The 17849-nt window shown below is 37.7% G+C and overlaps 1 protein-coding gene across 1 annotated transcript in view; it reads left to right on the plus strand.

The window, feature by feature from the left end:
- Positions 1–13221, plus strand: part of fam91a1 (family with sequence similarity 91 member A1) — a 54828-nt gene extending 41607 nt beyond the window's left edge. The window contains exons 19-24 of the mRNA XM_043688655.2: positions 314–386; positions 524–676; positions 3519–3626; positions 4709–4832; positions 9101–9170; positions 10783–13221. Of these exons, the coding sequence (XP_043544590.1) occupies positions 314–386; positions 524–676; positions 3519–3626; positions 4709–4832; positions 9101–9170; positions 10783–10962 (708 nt within the window). The 3' untranslated portion in view covers positions 10963–13221. The remainder of the gene's footprint in view (positions 1–313; positions 387–523; positions 677–3518; positions 3627–4708; positions 4833–9100; positions 9171–10782) is intronic.
- Positions 13222–17849: the final 4628 nt, after the last annotated feature.

A 17849-nucleotide genomic window follows, 5' to 3' on the forward strand; every position in this document is an offset into this window, starting at 1 on the left:
TGGAATTGAAAACTAGTTTCCATAGTGATGGCCATGGAACTACTACCTATTACCATAAAATTCCCAAGGATGTCTGCCATCCTTACTTGATCTGGTTGATATGTGACTCTGGAGCCACAGTAATGTGGGTGACTTGTATTTGTTCCCTGAAATACCCTAGTAATTCACTCAGAGAAATTCAGGTTGGATATCAAATATGATCTCCGTGTTCTGTGAAAGAGTAAATAATTCAGTTTAAGCTACTTGAAGTGGATGCTGTGCTGCCACTTTTGCACGATTTTAATAAAATAAATAAATACATTGTTATTTATAGGGTTATGGCATTCATGGTGATGGCGAAACAACTTATGTTCCGTTCCCTTTTGATGAAGCAGAAATGAAAGAAGGTGAACATTTTAATTCTGACAATTTGCATTCCTGGAAAACATTTGCATTTTTTTTATTCTTCAGATCTACTTCTGTGCATGATAGTGTTTTAAGATGCAACTTAGCTGAATAATGCTTTGTCTTGGGTCTGCTGCAGAATTCTCCCGGAGTAACATGTGTGCTCATCGAGCTTTGAAAGTGTTGAGGGCAAAAATGGATCTGGACCATTTCTGTGGCTTTGTGACTATGTTGAATCCTTGTGTGCAGTGCATCAGTGGCAGGCATCCCATTGAAGAACTAGAGGAGAAAGGTACTCTAAAGACCAACTTAGCATTATTAAAACTGCATTGGAAATAAACCTGAAAACCAACTTGTTCTAAGTCAGAATGCAATAATTTATATTTCATAAATTTCAAAGGTTTGTGATATTGTTGCAATAGCACATTGTTGAAAAGTTGAGTGGTTGAAGTGCAGAACCTGCTACTGCATTGCATAGAATTGACGGCACATACATAAACCATTCATACAGTAAATGGACCAACTGGCATTTGCTTAAACTCTACATGAGCTATCTCCCTCCCTCTTCCTCTCATCATTGCTGCATATTTTCTTTTTCTTTTTAAACTTCTACTTAGCTAGCTTCCCCCTTAAGGAAAGACTCCTGTTGGTAAAGAGCCCTTCATGAACCAGGACATCACACAGGTTTCTATTATTGCTGAAGTGCTTGTAACCAATGTGTACACAGTAAACTCTCAAACAGAGCAGAGATAATAACCAATTAAGCTAACTTTACATGTCAGTTGAGGAATAAATGTTGGCCTGAACATGAGATAATTTGTTATTTGAACAAAATACTATTCTTTAAAATATGCTGTGTTAATTTTTAAATCCAGTTGATAGTGGTCTTGGCTTAATGTCTTTTTCGAGAAACAGCACCTCTGATCGTTCAGGACGTCTTCAGTATTGCACTGGGAGTGTCAGTGAATATTTTTGCACCCAAGTATCTGGAGTGAAATTTGAATCTACAGCACTCTGACTTGAAGTGAAAGAGTTGCCTTTGAGGCTAAAGCACACTCTTAAATACATCAGAACTCTTCATCTCAACCACTCTCATGAAGTAGCAAATTTCAGATACTTACCACTGTCTCAGTAAAGAGTGGAGTAGTTAAAGTGAAAAGTGAGGATGCATTTGAGAGGAAGCTAGTCAGTACATAAAGAAATTTTGAAGGGTGTGTTGAAGGGATTAGATAAGTGGGCATAGATTTGTGTGGAGCCTAATCTCTCATCACAACTTTAACCTAACTGGGCTGAGTTGTGCTGTAATTGTGTCGGATCATTTAAACCATAAGATATGGGAGCAGAATCAGACTACTCAGCCCGTCCTGTCTGTTCTGCCATTTGATCATGGCTGATATGTTTTTGGACCCCATTTTCCTGTTCTCGCCCTGTAATCCTTGATCCCCTTGCAATTAAATTTATTGCATTGCTGCTGTCAATGTGAACTCCTCTACATTTGGAAAGATGAAACACAGACTGGGCGCACACTGCTGTGTCCACAAAATAACGCAGAGTTTCTAGCTGCCTGCCACTTCAACATACCACTACGTTCCCTCGCCAACATTTCTGTCTCAGGCCTGCTGCGAGGCTCATTGCAAACTTTGCATTTGCTGCTTGGGAACCCTGCAGACTTCAGCTCTCAATATTGAGTTCAAGAATTTTAAAACTTAAATATCACCTTCTAGGTCCTTTATTGCCCACCCTCACACCCCAGGCCCTGACATTACAAGAGCCTTTTTCAGTGCAGCCAACCCATTTTCACCTACTTGCGGTCCCCATTACCAGCTTTTCTTTCTTCCTGGCATACTGTCATCCATTCCTTTTGCCTGCCTAACTGTTGTTCTCCCTGTCGGCTCCATCTCTTCCTATCCACTCGCTCCTTGTCTTCTTTCTTCCTCCCCCAATTCCCCACCTTTGACATGTATACCATTTTTTTATATTAGCTACCATGAGTTCTGAGGAAGGATCACTGTACTCAGAACATTAAGTCTGCTTTCTACAGGTGCTGCCAGATGTACTGGGTTTCTCCAGCAATTTCTGTTCTTTTTAGATTTTGCACTTCTCTTTAATTTTATAATTTAAAGTGTGTTGAATTATCGTTGGGTGTTGTGGTTAGATGCTGCAGTCACAGCCAACCAATGTCAATCTGACCATAACTAAATTATGAAAGAAATTCACAGTTCAAAATAAAACCCAAATTACAAAACTCTTGAGATGGCTATGTAAACTATTTGAACTTGCTTGCCAGAGATTTTTAATTCTATAAATTTCTTCAATAAATTACCACTGTTTTAATTATTTAATGTAATTACATGAGCTCAATTAAACTGGGCTCTCAACTAACCAGTTTACTGCCAAGGCACACTGAAGATGTGGTAAGTAATCATTGGCACTTTGAAGATACTAGGATCATCTGTTGAGTAGAGGACTAATAAGCAGTCTGTGTCGTCTTAATATGGTAAAGTTGCTGATGAGCAACATTTCCCTACATACTAATCTGTTATTTTGAAATCTGGTTTTGACTGTATTATATTCCATTTGTCTGAATGATATTACCTGTAGCATTGTGGGTGGTATTCGTGCCTCTGAGTCAGGAGATTTCTGAGTAACGTTCCGTCTCAGAGATCTAGGTGTAACATTGCGGACACTCCGTGTGTGCTACATTGTCAGTGGTGCTATGCTTTGCAATGAGACATTGAACCATCAGGCCTTTCGGATGGATGTAAAAAGTCCTTGCGCTGCTATTTCAAAGAAGAAGAGGAGAGTTCTATTCATCCTGGCCAATAATTATCCCTCAATCAGTACACCAGAAACAAATTAGTCATTATCATTTGCAATTTGTGGGAACTTGCATAGATTGGCTGCTTTGGGGTGTAAAAGAAGATTTTTCTAAATTACTTTTTAAACAGTTAAACAAAAATCTAATGATTAGCTTTGATTTAAATGGAATCTTAACTCTCCCACACTGCACACTACTGTATATTCACATCTAAAAATATATTTGCTTTCCAGTGGTGTTCTGCAGATTTTTAATTGAGCTAGAAATTATCTTAAATAATGTTTCTGTCAATTATGTGAACTTAAATGTTTTGTAGAAGAATTTGATTCTCCACCTGGATCTGATGCTCAAGGCAGCACGGAATCATTTGAGTTGGTAACTGATGAGCCCATGGCTGATGCTGTGCCTAAAAGAATTTCTGAAGGTAAATGCAATTATCGTCATGTTAGTTTTGTGCATTTAAATAAAATACTGCATTTCCCAAACCTTTGACTTTTCACCTGGAATTATAAGGACAGCCAATTGCATGGGAACATTACAACTTCCAGGCTTCCTTCCGATGTCTCATGTGATTCCAATTTGGATATTTTGGAACATAGAAATTAAGAGTAGATATAAGCCATTCAGCTCCTCAAACCTGTCCTGCCATTCAGTAGGACCATGGCTGATCGGTTTGTGTTTTGAAGTCCACATTCCCATCTACCTCTGATAACCATTGCATCCCTTGCCTAACAAGAATCTGGACATTCTCTATTATATCTGCTTTCCATCCTTGCTGGATCAAAACCCTGGTGCTCCATACCTTTATAGCACTGTGGGGAATGTTGCCACCCCATGGATAACAGTTCAAGGGAGGGGCCTTGTCGTCAGTTTTTCAAGGGTCACTCAACATGGGCAATAAATATGGGTCTTGCCCACAACATCCATATTATAAGAAAACTTCATCTGAGCTTCCTGATGTTAAATGGATATATGCATCCAGTGATCGTCTTGATACAGACATTTCAAAATGTTCTACCTTGATGCCTGGTATTCTAATTTCTGTCCAGTTACTAATGTCTGTCTCCCTGTCTCTATCATCCTCCAATTCAGGTTTGTTGTACCTCCTCTATTTTCATTGCTGCAGCATTGACAAACATGTCTTTGGCTGTTTTTAGAATCCAAGATCTACAATTTCCCTTCTTAAATCTCTCCAGCTCTCCACCTCTTCCAGTTTGAAGACATCCCATTGAAACCTATATTTTTGACCAATATTTTGTCATCTTCTCTTGCAATGCTATAAACAGTCGAGGTTTGTCTAATAATCCATTCCTATGAAATTCCTTGGGACATTTTTGGAGATATCAAAGATGGTACACAAATGCAAATTGTTATTGTTTGAATTGTAGCGATGCCCCAAAAGTAAATTAATCCTAGTTGCTTTATAGTCAAAACTTTGTGTGACAAATGAAAGAGGGAATGGGAGTATTTTACTGTGCTGACTTGTACAATGTTTCGATTTTCCAGTCTCCGCAGTGGAACAGGACTGGATTCCTTTGGAGCTGTGCTTTGGGATCCCACTCTTCATCTCAGAACTAAATAGGAGTGTCTGTCAGAAAATTGCCACCCATCAGTTATGTGGGAAGGAAAGGTAGATTTTGTTTTGGGCTTTGCATATGATGGTTATTATTTGATTTTGCAAGTATAAAATTTTAGTTGCTTTTTCATAGAATCATGCAGCACAGGATATGGCTGTTTAGCTCCTTGTGTCTGTGTCACTTCTCCAAAGACCTAGGAGATTAGTCCCACTCCCTTGATTCTACCACGTAACCCTGCAATTTTTTTTTTGTTTGAGTAGAGATCGAATTGCCCTTTTAAAAGTTATGATTCAGACTGTTACCACCATTTTTTTCTCTTTAAGGCATCGCATTCCAAATCATTTTTTGTGCATTTAGTAGCACTATATGCATCTGAGTCAGAAGGATGTGTGTTTAAGTTCTGTTTTAGATTTGAGTGCACAGATCAAAGTTGATACTGCAGTTTAGTAATGGGGGACTGCTGGACTGTCTTTGGATGCAATGTTAAACTGAGGCCCTGTCTGTCCTGAAAAATGTATAAAATACCCCATCATTTACATTTTAAGAAGCGTTATTCCTGGTGTCTTTATCAATAGTTATCCTCACTCAACATCACAGAAGTCTGGACAATATCACATGTTGTAGGAATTCACTATATGCAAATTGCCTGCCATGTTTTCTAGATCATAACAAGTGATTACACTTCAAAGTATTTCATTGGCTTTCCAGAACTTTGGGATATTCATTGGTCCTATACTACGAAAAGTTAAAATCTACCTTTTATTGTCACCACAGAGTGGTGGAAAAAATGTTCATCATTCATTTCCCTTGGTTTTTTTTTAGATTAGATTAGATTAGATTAGATTAGATTACTTAGTGTGGAAACAGGCCCTTCGGCCCAACAAGTCCATACCGACCCGCCCATACCCCTACATTTACCCCTTTACCTAACACTAGGGGAATTTAGCATGGCCAGTTCACCTGACCTGCACATCTTTGGACTGTGGGAGGAAACCGGAGCACCCGGAAGAAACCCACGCAGACACGGGGAGAATGTGCAAACTCCACACACAGTCGCCTGAGGCGGGAATTGAACCCAGATCTCTGGCGCTGTGAGGCAGCAGTGCTAACCACTGTGCCACCGTGCCACCCAATACTTTTAACCAAGTATTTTATACCCTCTGATTATTGATCCTCATTCTAATGGAAACAGTGTCACCTCCTTTATCAAAATCTCATAATTTTGAATATCTCCATTATTTCTTAATCTTCTCTCTCTTCTAAGGTGAACAATCCCAATTTCTTTAGTTGTATGTAACTGAAGCCCTGAATTCCAGAACTAATTGATATGCATTATAGATTTTTTTTATCAAACATACATATACTTGAACTGATGATTTGCAGTTGTTGTATTCATGAAGTTCTCTTGATTATGCATTCTTAAAGAATCATAGAGTCATACAGCACAAAAACAGATCCTTTGGTCCAACTCGTCCATCCCGACCCGGTTTCCCAAACTAAACTAGGCCCATTTTCTTGTGTTTGGACCATATTCTCTGAACCTTTCCTATTCATGTACCTGTCCAAATGCCACTTAAATTTGGTGACTGTACCTGAATCTACCACTCTTTCTTTCTGGCAGTTCATTCCATATATGCACCACCCTCAGTATGAAATAATGTCCCTCAAGCCCTTTTTTAAAATCTTTCCCCTCTTGCTTTAAACCGATGCCCTCCAGTTTTGAACTCCCCTATCCTAGCGAAAAAACCTTGGTTGTTCACCTTATCTGTGCCCCTTCTGATTTTATATACGCCTATACATCACCCCTCAATCTCATGCTCCAAGGAAAAAAGTCCCAGCCTATCCAGCCTGTCCTCTTTCATATTTCAAAGGTAAGTTTGAGGTGCTGTGTTCAAGTAGTTTGACCAATTGAATTGCATCTGGAAGTTAAGTAAAACACACTTTATTCGTACATTTATAGTTAAATACAAATGAAATAAAGAAGAATTGGAAGAACTTTATTGGAAAATTCAACACAACAATAGATTATTACTGCTAAACAGTAACTATTCCAAAACAATAACATCCCATAAATACACCCCTTGGCAAAGGCAAATTCAGAAAACAGATTGTCTGATACACAGGTCCAGTCAGCAAGAATGAGATAAATGCAGCAGCATTCAGAGAGAGAGAGAGAGAGAAAAGTAGGTCTTTCCTGCCACAATCTCAGTTCACACCCACTAGCTAACTAAAGCAAAACCTGCAAAATCCTTTGTTTGTGTATGTCTCCACCCACTCCTGTTTCTCTTGTTCTAACTTTAAAAAAAAACAATGCTTCATAAGTTGATAATCTTCTGATAGATTGCTCATCATCCTTCCCCAATCTCTCTCTAAAAGAAACCAGGACAAAATACACTTCTTAGAGCTACAATATCATTACACAGGATTGTGTTAAAATTGAATAAAATACTGGTTCAACCTTAACTATAGCGTTGCGTCTAATTCTAGCACCACAATTTAGCAATTGATGTTAAATGATGCATGGGATATAATCATAGAGCATGGAAACAGATCTTTCTGTACAACTAGTCCATGTCGACCATGTTCCCAAAGTTGCATCATTTGCCTGTGTTTGGCCCATATCTTCTCTAATTTCAAATCTAATGTTGATCTTCTTTGTGCACTTCCTGTGCAGCTGTAACCTTGTATGCCTCACTCTAAGCACCCTTTGATCTGTATGTCCTAGTTTGCTATGACTTGCCTGTACTGCTCTCAAAACAAAACTTTTCACTGTACTTGGGTACATGTGATTACAATTAATCAAATCAAATATCCCTCCGAAGCTTTCCTGGATTCCAGAGAGTGGTTACAGGGATGATAAACTTCAGTTTTTTGGATGGATTGGAGACGACATTGAGCAACTTTTTCTCAGAGGGTCATGCATGTATGGAATGAGCTGCCAAAGGAAGTGGTAGAGGTGGGACAATTACAACATTTTAAAAGACATCTGGATCGGTATATGAAGAGGAAGGGTTTTGTGGGATATGGGCCAAGTGCTGGCAAATGGGACTAGATTAATTTAGGATAGCTGGCGGGTACAGGCTGAATAGTCTACTGCCTCTCATATTTACAGTTTTTACAGCACAGAAAAGGTCCAATATGTCCACACTAGTTATCAAACAGCTACCTCCTTCGATCCCGTTTCCGAGCAATTGACCAAGTAGGCTGTGACTTTTCTAGTGCTCATCAAATACTTAAATGTCTTGAAGGTTCCTGCCTGCCTTTTGGCAGCAAAGGTTTGAATACCACTAAATTCTGGGTGAGAATTCTTTTACCGTCAAAATGTACTCCATCCCAATTATCGGCCCCTCAGAGGTGAAAAGTCTTTCCTCATAATTCAAAGTTGGCCAAACCTTACCGGACCACAGAGCTGCGCTCTCATTACAGAGAGGACAAGGTGGCAATTTTAACCTGAGAATCACCAAGAAGTTGAGAAGAAAGATCTGTGGGGTTGCACAATGGCTCAGTGGTTAGCACTGCTGCCTCAGAGCACCAGGGGCCTGGGTTGTTGGACCCTTGCACCTAATATGAATTGGAAGATAAAGTCAATGCATTGACCTTTTTTTATCAATCTTGTTTGACCAAACATATAAATTCAGTCCTTCCATGCCAGAACGATGCATGGGTTACAAATAGAGCTGGAATCCTGCAGGCTAACTTCACTAATTTTTATTGCCTTTGGATATAGTTGAGACACTGGAGTCACCTAAGATTAATCTAAGATTAAATGCAAATTGTCATTGAAAGACCTTGTTTTGTTCTTTTCATACTATATTTTTGACCTACTTCCACTTAATGGTTTTAAGCATAATGATTTGATATCCTTTTTTGGACATTTCAGACCTGAAAAAGCATGCATTGTTGGTATAAGTAGAGGATGCAGATGGTGCAAAAGAAATAAACGTACATTATTAAGATTTCAGCACTGAAATCCACTTCCAAGGGAAGAGCAGCAAAGCTGTGGAAAAGGAATAATGTTGCATTGGAGACAATGCTGTATTGGGCTTGTGGGTTTACTATTTGTAGCATTGTTTTCATGGTTAATGCATTGGTAGGAACCTGTTTTGAACATTTAACATGATCGAAACTCACAATGGTTTGAAAATTTAAAAGCTGTGAATTTTCTTGGCTGAAACCTGTTTGTTTATACTTTACATTTTGTCATTGTAAACAGCATTTTGTTATTTAATTTCCTTTCGTGTTTATCTTCCTGTCCAATGCAAATGAATTGATGAATGTATTTGCATATTATTAATCGACTGTGTATTGTTCTCCTTTATAGCCTTCAAAAACTTTTGCATTCCAGTAGGAAATTATCTCTGCAAGTCCTCAGCTTTGTACAGTCATTCCAGGTATAAACTATCTAAAATACTAGTGTTGAAATTGATTGATTATTTTGAAAAATGTGATTTGAAATTTGATAAGCATGGATGAGACCAAGTGAATGAAACAATATCCCTTCAGAGTTCAAATTCAAATCTACCCTGTTGGCTTCAACAATCTGAAATCACTTTAGTTTGTTAGTCGAAATTCAGCTCATAACATCCATAATTGGTTCTGAATGAGTAGTGTTGAAAATGTGTTGCTGGAAAAGCGCAGCAGGTCAGGCAGCATCCAAGGAACAGGAGAATCGACGTTTCGGGCATAAGCTCTTCTTCAGGAAGGGCTTATGCCCGAAACGTCAATTCTCCTGTTCCTTGGATGCTGCCTGACCTGCTGCGCATTTCCAGCAACACATTTTCAGCTCTGATCTCCAGCATCTGCAGCCCTCACTTTCTCCTCTGAATGAGTAGTAATTGGTATCAAGGTAGTAATTGGGATTAAATAAGTAATATCCTAAATTAGCTTTGGAAATAGTGCAGGATGTTAGAGTTAAAATTTAGTACAGAGAGAGCTTTATTCAGCGTCTAATTATTGATGGGCTGGACTGGGGATGTGATATTGAGTCCCTGAAATTAAATTGAGTTTCAGCATCCATTCTGAAAATATCTACTTCAATATTAAAAAGTCAATCATACAAAAATAGTGCATGTAGAACAAAGTATTGCAAGCACAGAAACAGGCCATTTAGCCCAACTGGTCTATGCCCGGTGTTTGTTCCACATCAGCATCCTCCCTCCATGAATCTCCATCAACATAACCTTCTGTTCCTTTTTCTGTTATACTTATCCAGCTTCCCCTTAAACACATTGATGTTATTTGCCTCAACCATTTCCTGAGGTATTGAGTTCTTCTCTGGGACAACTGTTTGGTCCTGAATTCTTAAAACTTTCGGCCACTTCGACATCGACTCTTCTTCGTAGCATTAAAGATCTTTATCACGGTGTTCCTCATCTTTTTCTGGAGAAAATAACTCGTGCTATATAATAAACTTTGTATAACAAGCTGAAAACACTATGGGATATAAAACCATGACTATGAAGTCAACTATTGAAACTGCACATTCTTGTCTCCCATAACTCCGCTATGTTGAATCAGTCTGTTGTCTTTTCCTATTCTGGTGCCTGATTTTCATCCTTCAATCAAAGGTTTTAAAACCAGTCTCAAAATTGGTTCATCTTGATTCTTAACAACTCTTTGTAAAAGATTGCTTGTCTCTTCTGCTATTACTGTTGGAAGTTTATAGGAAGCCAGCAATAATAACATCTAGTTTCTCAAAAGCTCTTTGGTCATTCGGTGAGATTTTCTTCGTTTTGTAATGTTCTTGAGAAGCACCCAGGAATATTTCATTACATTTTAAAATGCTGTATAAGTGAATTGTTGCTGGTGTATTTGTGTTGCCAGTTGCACAATGCAATAAATGTCAGCAACTATCAAGCAGAAACCAAACACTTGAAATAAGTATGAATATTAAGAAAATAACAGGCAAGATAGATGAGGAACTACCAAGTATAATCCGTATGTTTTTGAAAAACTGTTCTTTGAGAACCTTTTAATAACTGGTGTTTTTTTTTGTGTGTTCAGGAAACTGGTGACTCAGATAATAGTATTACATCTTTATTCACTCAATCATCATCCATTGATGTCGGAGTTCCACTTCCAGCTAAGAATCTGATCTTCAAAGATGGAGTTTTATCTGAGTGGGTTGGAAAGTCTCCATCATCTCTACATATTGCTAGATTGCAGAAGGACCAAACTAAATAAACATAATTTTGATCTTCTAACACTGCTCATCACAAGCAGGACTCACAATAACATATGTCTGTTTACACTGATCATTTTACTTTTTCTCTCCTTTCTTTCTTTTTCTCTCTCTCTCTCTCTCTTTTTCTTCCCCCTCTCCCCTCTCCACTAAGTTTCCTGTCTTTTTCTCCTTGCTTTTAGCTTTTCTTTCGCCTTCCTCTCACTCTTTCTTTCCCTGACACTCCATTCCTAAAGGACAGCCAGATTTTACATGCTGATCCAAATTGATATGGTTATATAGCACCTTAATAATGTTTTAATTCAAAAAGTAGACTCATGTGATTTAAATTTCTTGTGAAAACTGCTGAATAAGATAACCTCTTGAATAACTTTAAATAAACTGGATGCTTGTTTTGGTTTGTAGAATTATATGGTAACTTCCCCATGAAATACGACTTCTTTGTTTTAAACAAGGTTGGCAGACCCACTGCACCATGTTAAATCAATGAAATGAGAAAGTGAGCTTTAATATCTACTTTAGCCCTGTGGAATGGTGGTCATCATCTTGCTGCCACTGTTTGTGTCCATTTGCTACTTTGCCTTTCGCCCAAAGATTTAGTAACCCATTTAGAAATTGGTGACCAGTTAGTTGGTCACCAGTGCGAGCCATTATCAGGATCTAATCCCATTAAACATAAGTGAGGATTTTTAGTTATTTAAGCTACTGAATGACAGGTATTTAGGCACAAAAATGTATACTAGCGTCCCTCAAATCCTAGATTGAAATTAAAACAAGTCCATTAACTAAGTTTTAAAAAATTGCATGTCACTTAAGGATTAGTGTTGAACTGCATTTTGAGCTCCAATTGTGTGAATGTTTTGCATAAGCACAGTTTGAGAACAAAATTGATGTGGTACTGAATATCAGTATATTATCACATTCACTGGTGTATTATATGCTACAAATCTATCACATGCGAGCTTACAAATCCAGTTGAATGACGAAAGATTTTTTTTAATGCAGATTTCATTGAAAACACATTTATTTTACCTAAGCTGGTATGAGAATCTATCTACACCACACCATTAAGCTTTAATAATTGCTACATCTGCCATGATCTTGTGATTTCTGAAAGATAACAGACTATATTTCAGTATCAAGTATGTTTGTTCGATATAACAATTTAACTGTATTTCGGTCTGTGTAAAACTGGAGATATCTGGAAGAAGGTCCAATTAAGTAAAGTGTACCTTTTTATGGTAGAAATTTTGTCTAATGCAAGGGTCTATTTTTGCAGAACAGTAAGTGGTTTTTAAACTATTGATCTGTTGTAACTTTGGCTTCAATAATAGTTGCAGTGATTATTTTGTACATTTTTTTTCAGAATTCCACTGCTGAAGTTGATTGGGGAGGGAGGGTGATTCTGGGCTAAACAGTTAAAACAGTTTAAGTTTTATTCATTTTTTCTAAAATTGGGAAATGGTTTGGGGTAATGAAGTGACTAATAAAGGTTTTCTTGCAACCTACAAACCATATACAAATGACAGGTCTTTTTTTCTTTGTAAATCCATTGCAAAACTGCTTACTCTGTAATTTGAGTTGCTGCTTGAAGTCAATTTCATTTATACAAAAGTATTTAAGGTACCTGAAATGTGCAATTGGAAGATTCATTATCCAAGTGTCCTTGACTCATTCACTCTATATTACCCTCATCATCTCAATTACAAAGATCTGTATCCTAGATTGTACATTGTTGTCACCAGGGTACCTTGGTGGTCTGTTTTGGGAGCAGTGATGCTGTACAGATAATACTGAAAGATAGTGAATCAGTTAAGTCACTATGTACTCTCTACTTGTTTTTTGTAATTCAAATGCTATTGAAATTTCAGAAGTATTTCTTGTCTCAGTTTCATTCTGTGATGCCCTTCGGCCTCAAAGTGCAATAGGTGCGCGAGTTATTCTCTTTGCAAAAAGATATATGAAGTGTAAGATTAGTAACCATGAATATTAATATAGGCATCGGGTGTGTATATTCACTGTCTTTAATGGACCATAATGTCAGGCAGTGACCATTTATCTGTTTCTTACACTGCACAGTCCAACTGATTTCCATCTTGATTTGCAAAAGAAAAGTTGTTACTTCATTGAGTGAGATGTGACCTTTTTAAAATTGCATTTTTTTTGGAATGGTGAGACTGTTGATTCATGTTAAAGGATCTTTGGACATTTTTGTTATACATATTATCTTGGAAGAATATAGCCAATAAATGTTGACAAGATTTTCATGTTTTTTCAATATTTATTTTCATGTCTAATGTGTTAATGTGGTCCACAGAACTACACTGCTTGACTAAGGTCTCACAATAAATATTATTGCTGTGACTAGCTTCCTATTTTGAAAGTTTAATTTTCTTGCCACCTTCATGGGACTTCATAATTGGCTGTTTTTAATTCATTTATGGATTGCATATTCCGAATGCTGAACTTTAATAACTACATAGAGGGGGTTACTCATTGGTTCTCCTTCATGTGTTTTGAGTGCTTTCTCAATTTCGAAGGCAACCCTGCTTTCCTACAGATTGGTAGTAATATCCGATGTGTCTTCAATATTTTGCCAGATCATGACTGAAAATTCAACACACTGGAAAAATCTGACTCTCGGGATGCCCATATCTCCTCCCTGTCTCCACATGTCCGTTTTGTAAAATAGCCTTATAAAAGGCATTTGGAGCTTTCAGCTGTAAGGTAGGGAACTCCGTGCAGTCAAGTCTTCTGTGGAGTTTCTGAGCTTGTCCAATGAGCTTGCAAAAGTTATCTTTTTTCTTCTTCAGAGAGTCATCTGAAATGAAGAATTTTGGCCCCAAGCATCAGCCTATCTATTGGCCAGTTCACCCCTCCAGGTTGTTCCAGTGATCAATGAAATTATAGTTGATCCATAATCTAACTTCATATATGGTTTCTCTTTTCTCCCATGTCTCTTAGGTTAACAAATATCTATCAATTTCCGATTTAAAAATTAACAGTTTATGTCCTATCAACCACCTTTTACAGAACATTTGGTCCAGTACCATCTAGTTGTGGATTCTCCAAAATAGAGCATTTCTGTCCACCTATGGGTACAATGGCTATTTAGACTATCACAATGACATTTAAATATATGCTATATAAACGCTTCAAATGACTGACCAAAATTATAGTATCAAATTAAATAGTTAGAGAGCTGGTGAAAGCTAGTTTCTGCCCTTAAATCTTAAATGTCAATCTATTCATTGCTTCAGTGTCTATACTTCAAAGATTACAACTCTAAATTGATGTCGTCTCTTATAATTCATGAATTTCATTCATTAACAGTTGAATCATTTTTATCTGGAGTTTTAATTGACATGCTCCCCTACTCTAAAAACCATTGTAATATACTTCGTAATAATCTGAGTTTAACACTTTACAAGTTAGTAGAAAAACAGAATGGTCCCAAAATAAATGAGAAGAACAACAGAATTAGAGTTTAAAGAAGCCAGCAAAGTAAATTGGAAAGCTGATAACACAGGCACATTCAACAACACTACAGCTGGGTAAAGTCAAAACACCAGACTTTGATTGTTATTAATGTTGCACAGAAGTGAAAAATGATAGAGAATTCATTTCACCAACTCTCTAACTATTTAATTTGATGCTATAATTTGTCAGTCATTTGAAGTGTTTACATAGCATACATTTAAATGTCACTGTGATGGCCTAATTAGCCCTTGTATCAACAATCACCAACTATGAAGCATTGCGTTATGAAGCATGTTTAATTGACAGTGCTTCACAGGACCATATATTTTCAATTTGTTTCACATCAAATCAAGAAAGAAATGTATTAGGATAGGTGAACAAAAGATTGATTAGAGACAGAGGATTTAATGTATTCCTGAAAGTGAGCAGTGTTAAAATGTGCACTCCAGAGCATGTGGCCTATTCAACTGAAGGTATGGTTGCCATTGGTGGAATAATGAGAACTGGGGACACTTGGGAGACTAAAACTAGGTGGGAGAGAGGTGGTTGTGGTGTGGGATGTTGTACCAGATGTTAACGTTATCATGCTCATTGGCAATTATGCCCATGCCGATTGCAATTCTATGACTTTCCACCTGCCTCTCTCTGGACTTCTTGATGGAATCATAAAATGGCTTCAGCCCAGAAGAAGGCCCATTGAGCTTATATTGTAATCCCTACAGGATCACTTTAGCTACTGTGTCTCTCCTGTCCTTATCCTGTAGTCTTACATTTTTCCATTCATTTGCATATATAAAACCCTTTTGAATGCCATGATTGAACTGCTTCGACCACAAACTGAGGCTGTGCATTTCATAGGATCAAAGCATTCAAAACCCTAATTTTTCAGGACATTAGATACCATTGTAATCATTTTGTGTGTAATTGGATTGCCGAAAACCACAGTACAAATGCATGAAATAATCCAACTTTATCAACTAACGTGTTAAAAGTTTGGGTTGAGGAGTTTGTACTGTAAAATTTTGCTTTAACAAGCTCTCATCATGGGGACTCTTGAAGGAAGGTACCCTATGGGGCAGGAAGTAAATTAATTAAGGGGCAAAAACATCTTGAGTGTCTGCACACCAACCTATGGATTGCTGCAAATTACACTTGCGCTACTTTCATGGGAGGAATCTCTTCATTTCTATTATCAGATTAACAGTTTTGCTCCCCTCCTCATTTGTACATGTCAGTTCCCATTCAAAATATCCGACAAAATTCACTTGTGCACTTTATACATACTCTCCTGCCTCCTATTCCTAGGCTTCCCGTCTGTGCCAATGTACAAAGAAGCCCTCTTTCGCAGCACCACTCAATGTTTCAGAGTGCGTCTTGGGACTGTGGCGATTGTAATTTACTAATAACTAATTTTAAGATGAACTTATTTCTGCACTCCTTACACTGTAGTAGGGATAATCTTGCCCTGCCTCCATCTTCTCCACATTCAGGCAAAGAATATTTGTTGACAGAGCAAGTGAGTAAGAATAGACCATACATTCTTGGAAGATGTGATTAGTAGGGAGAGATGTTTTTGGATATTTAGAGCCAAACAGCCAACTTGCATGTAATGGGCTAAAGTGTTCCTTCTGGTCTGTAAATGATTCAGTCTCTGCATCTGCCTGACTTGTTAGGTCATTATTCATCTTCACAGTGTTCCATGGCTATGTGCCACATGTAAGAATTGATGTCAACACATTACTGATCTTGATCACATAATAGTTTGCTGGTGCTTGTTTAAGGCAAAAAAAGTAATTCTTTATTGGCCCTGTGCTTCACCATGAGGACTTTTAGTAGGCAGGGTGAACTTGGCTTCTTACTTAATATTCTACATCATGAGGTGCATTTGTATTGAGAACTCGTTAACTCATCTTTATTTCTTCCTTGTGTCATCTGCATTATGAACCATTAATGCTCTTTCTTTGCCAAATTGAGTCTGCCAAATATTGGAGATGGGTATATTTGAAGCTGGTTTGGTCAGTAATCAAAATGTTGCATAGTCAACCACCTCAAAGATGTGGTATGCAGGACACAGTGCCTTAAAACATAAACTTCGGTTTTTACAACTGCTTGTTCAACTTACATCAACATATGTTGTTTCCAAATGTTGCTGCTAGAATTTGGAACATACAATGAGAATGTTACTCCACATGTGTGCTACAAAATTAACACAATGTAAGCACTGTTTGGAATCCATCAAGGTGCAGGTCAAGATGGAGGTGGAATTGTTTAATCTAGAAATATGCAACATTTGATGCAAGTCTGTGTGTATATACACACACATTTCCATGATGTTCCTCTTCCATGGGCTGTATATGTATGGTAGTCACCAATAAATCCCACAGTGGATTCAGAAGGAAAATGGACTTCGCTACCACTGAGACCAATGAGACAGATTGCATGGGTGGTTTTAAGGTGATGCTGAATAAGCATGGGAGGGAGAAGGGAATAATAGGGAATGATGATGGAGTTTGTGTTTGGGTGGGATGTGTGAGGCTCATGGAGCATTTGGACCAAATTGCCTGTTTCTGTCCTGAAATTTTATGTAATTTTCCTATAAATAATTGCTGTTTTACTCTTGTCAGATTTATTTTTGCCTTTCTGCTTTCCGCTTGCATTCCTTTCTCTTCCTCTTTCTATCCCTTTACTTCCCTTTTCATGAATCTATTTATCATCATGGTCAGAGATCTTCTGATGTTCAGACAATCCAAGACTGGATGTACCCTGAGTGGGATTCTACAAGTTCTTATGCAATAATTGCCCCGGAAATATAAACTTCTGAATAGCAATTATCCAGTGTCTGGAACCCTTCAGCCCCCAATTCTGAGTTAGAATTGGAGGGTTTCAACTCCCTTAAAAGTTACTCATGAAAGTGGAGGCAGGTGGGGTTGAAATCTTACTCCTGAAAATATTACTTGTGTAAATGTTAATCTCTACTTTTTGATTAAAAATTTAGTCTCCGAAACCCCATTTTTCCAGAGGGTATACATGGTCATTCTTTTCTCTCGTCTTTTATCTCAAAGAACTGACCCGAACATTCTTTACCCTAACTACAAAAATGTAAATTTTTGGCATATTTAGCTAAAAAAAAATAACAATCTTATTTTCCTGTGTGTCAGGAGTTAAAATGCCACTATGGGATGCAAGAGAAGAGATTGCTGAGGCCCTGGCAGATATATTTAATAATTCACTGGCCACAGGTGAAGTGCCAGAAACTGAAGGATGGCTGATCTTTTGTTGAAGAGCAACAAGGGGTAGGACAAGTAATTACAGACCAGTTAGTCTCATATAAGTGAGAGGGAAATTCTTGGAAAAAGCTCTGAGGCACAGGCCTACTAAACACTTGGAAGGGCAAAGATTGGTGAGGGAT

The sequence above is a fragment of the Chiloscyllium plagiosum genome, unplaced genomic scaffold, assembly GCF_037043375.1.
Source record: "Chiloscyllium plagiosum isolate Xiang-an unplaced genomic scaffold, Cpla_swu_hap1 HiC_scaffold_4, whole genome shotgun sequence".
Lineage (NCBI taxonomy): Eukaryota > Metazoa > Chordata > Chondrichthyes > Orectolobiformes > Hemiscylliidae > Chiloscyllium > Chiloscyllium plagiosum.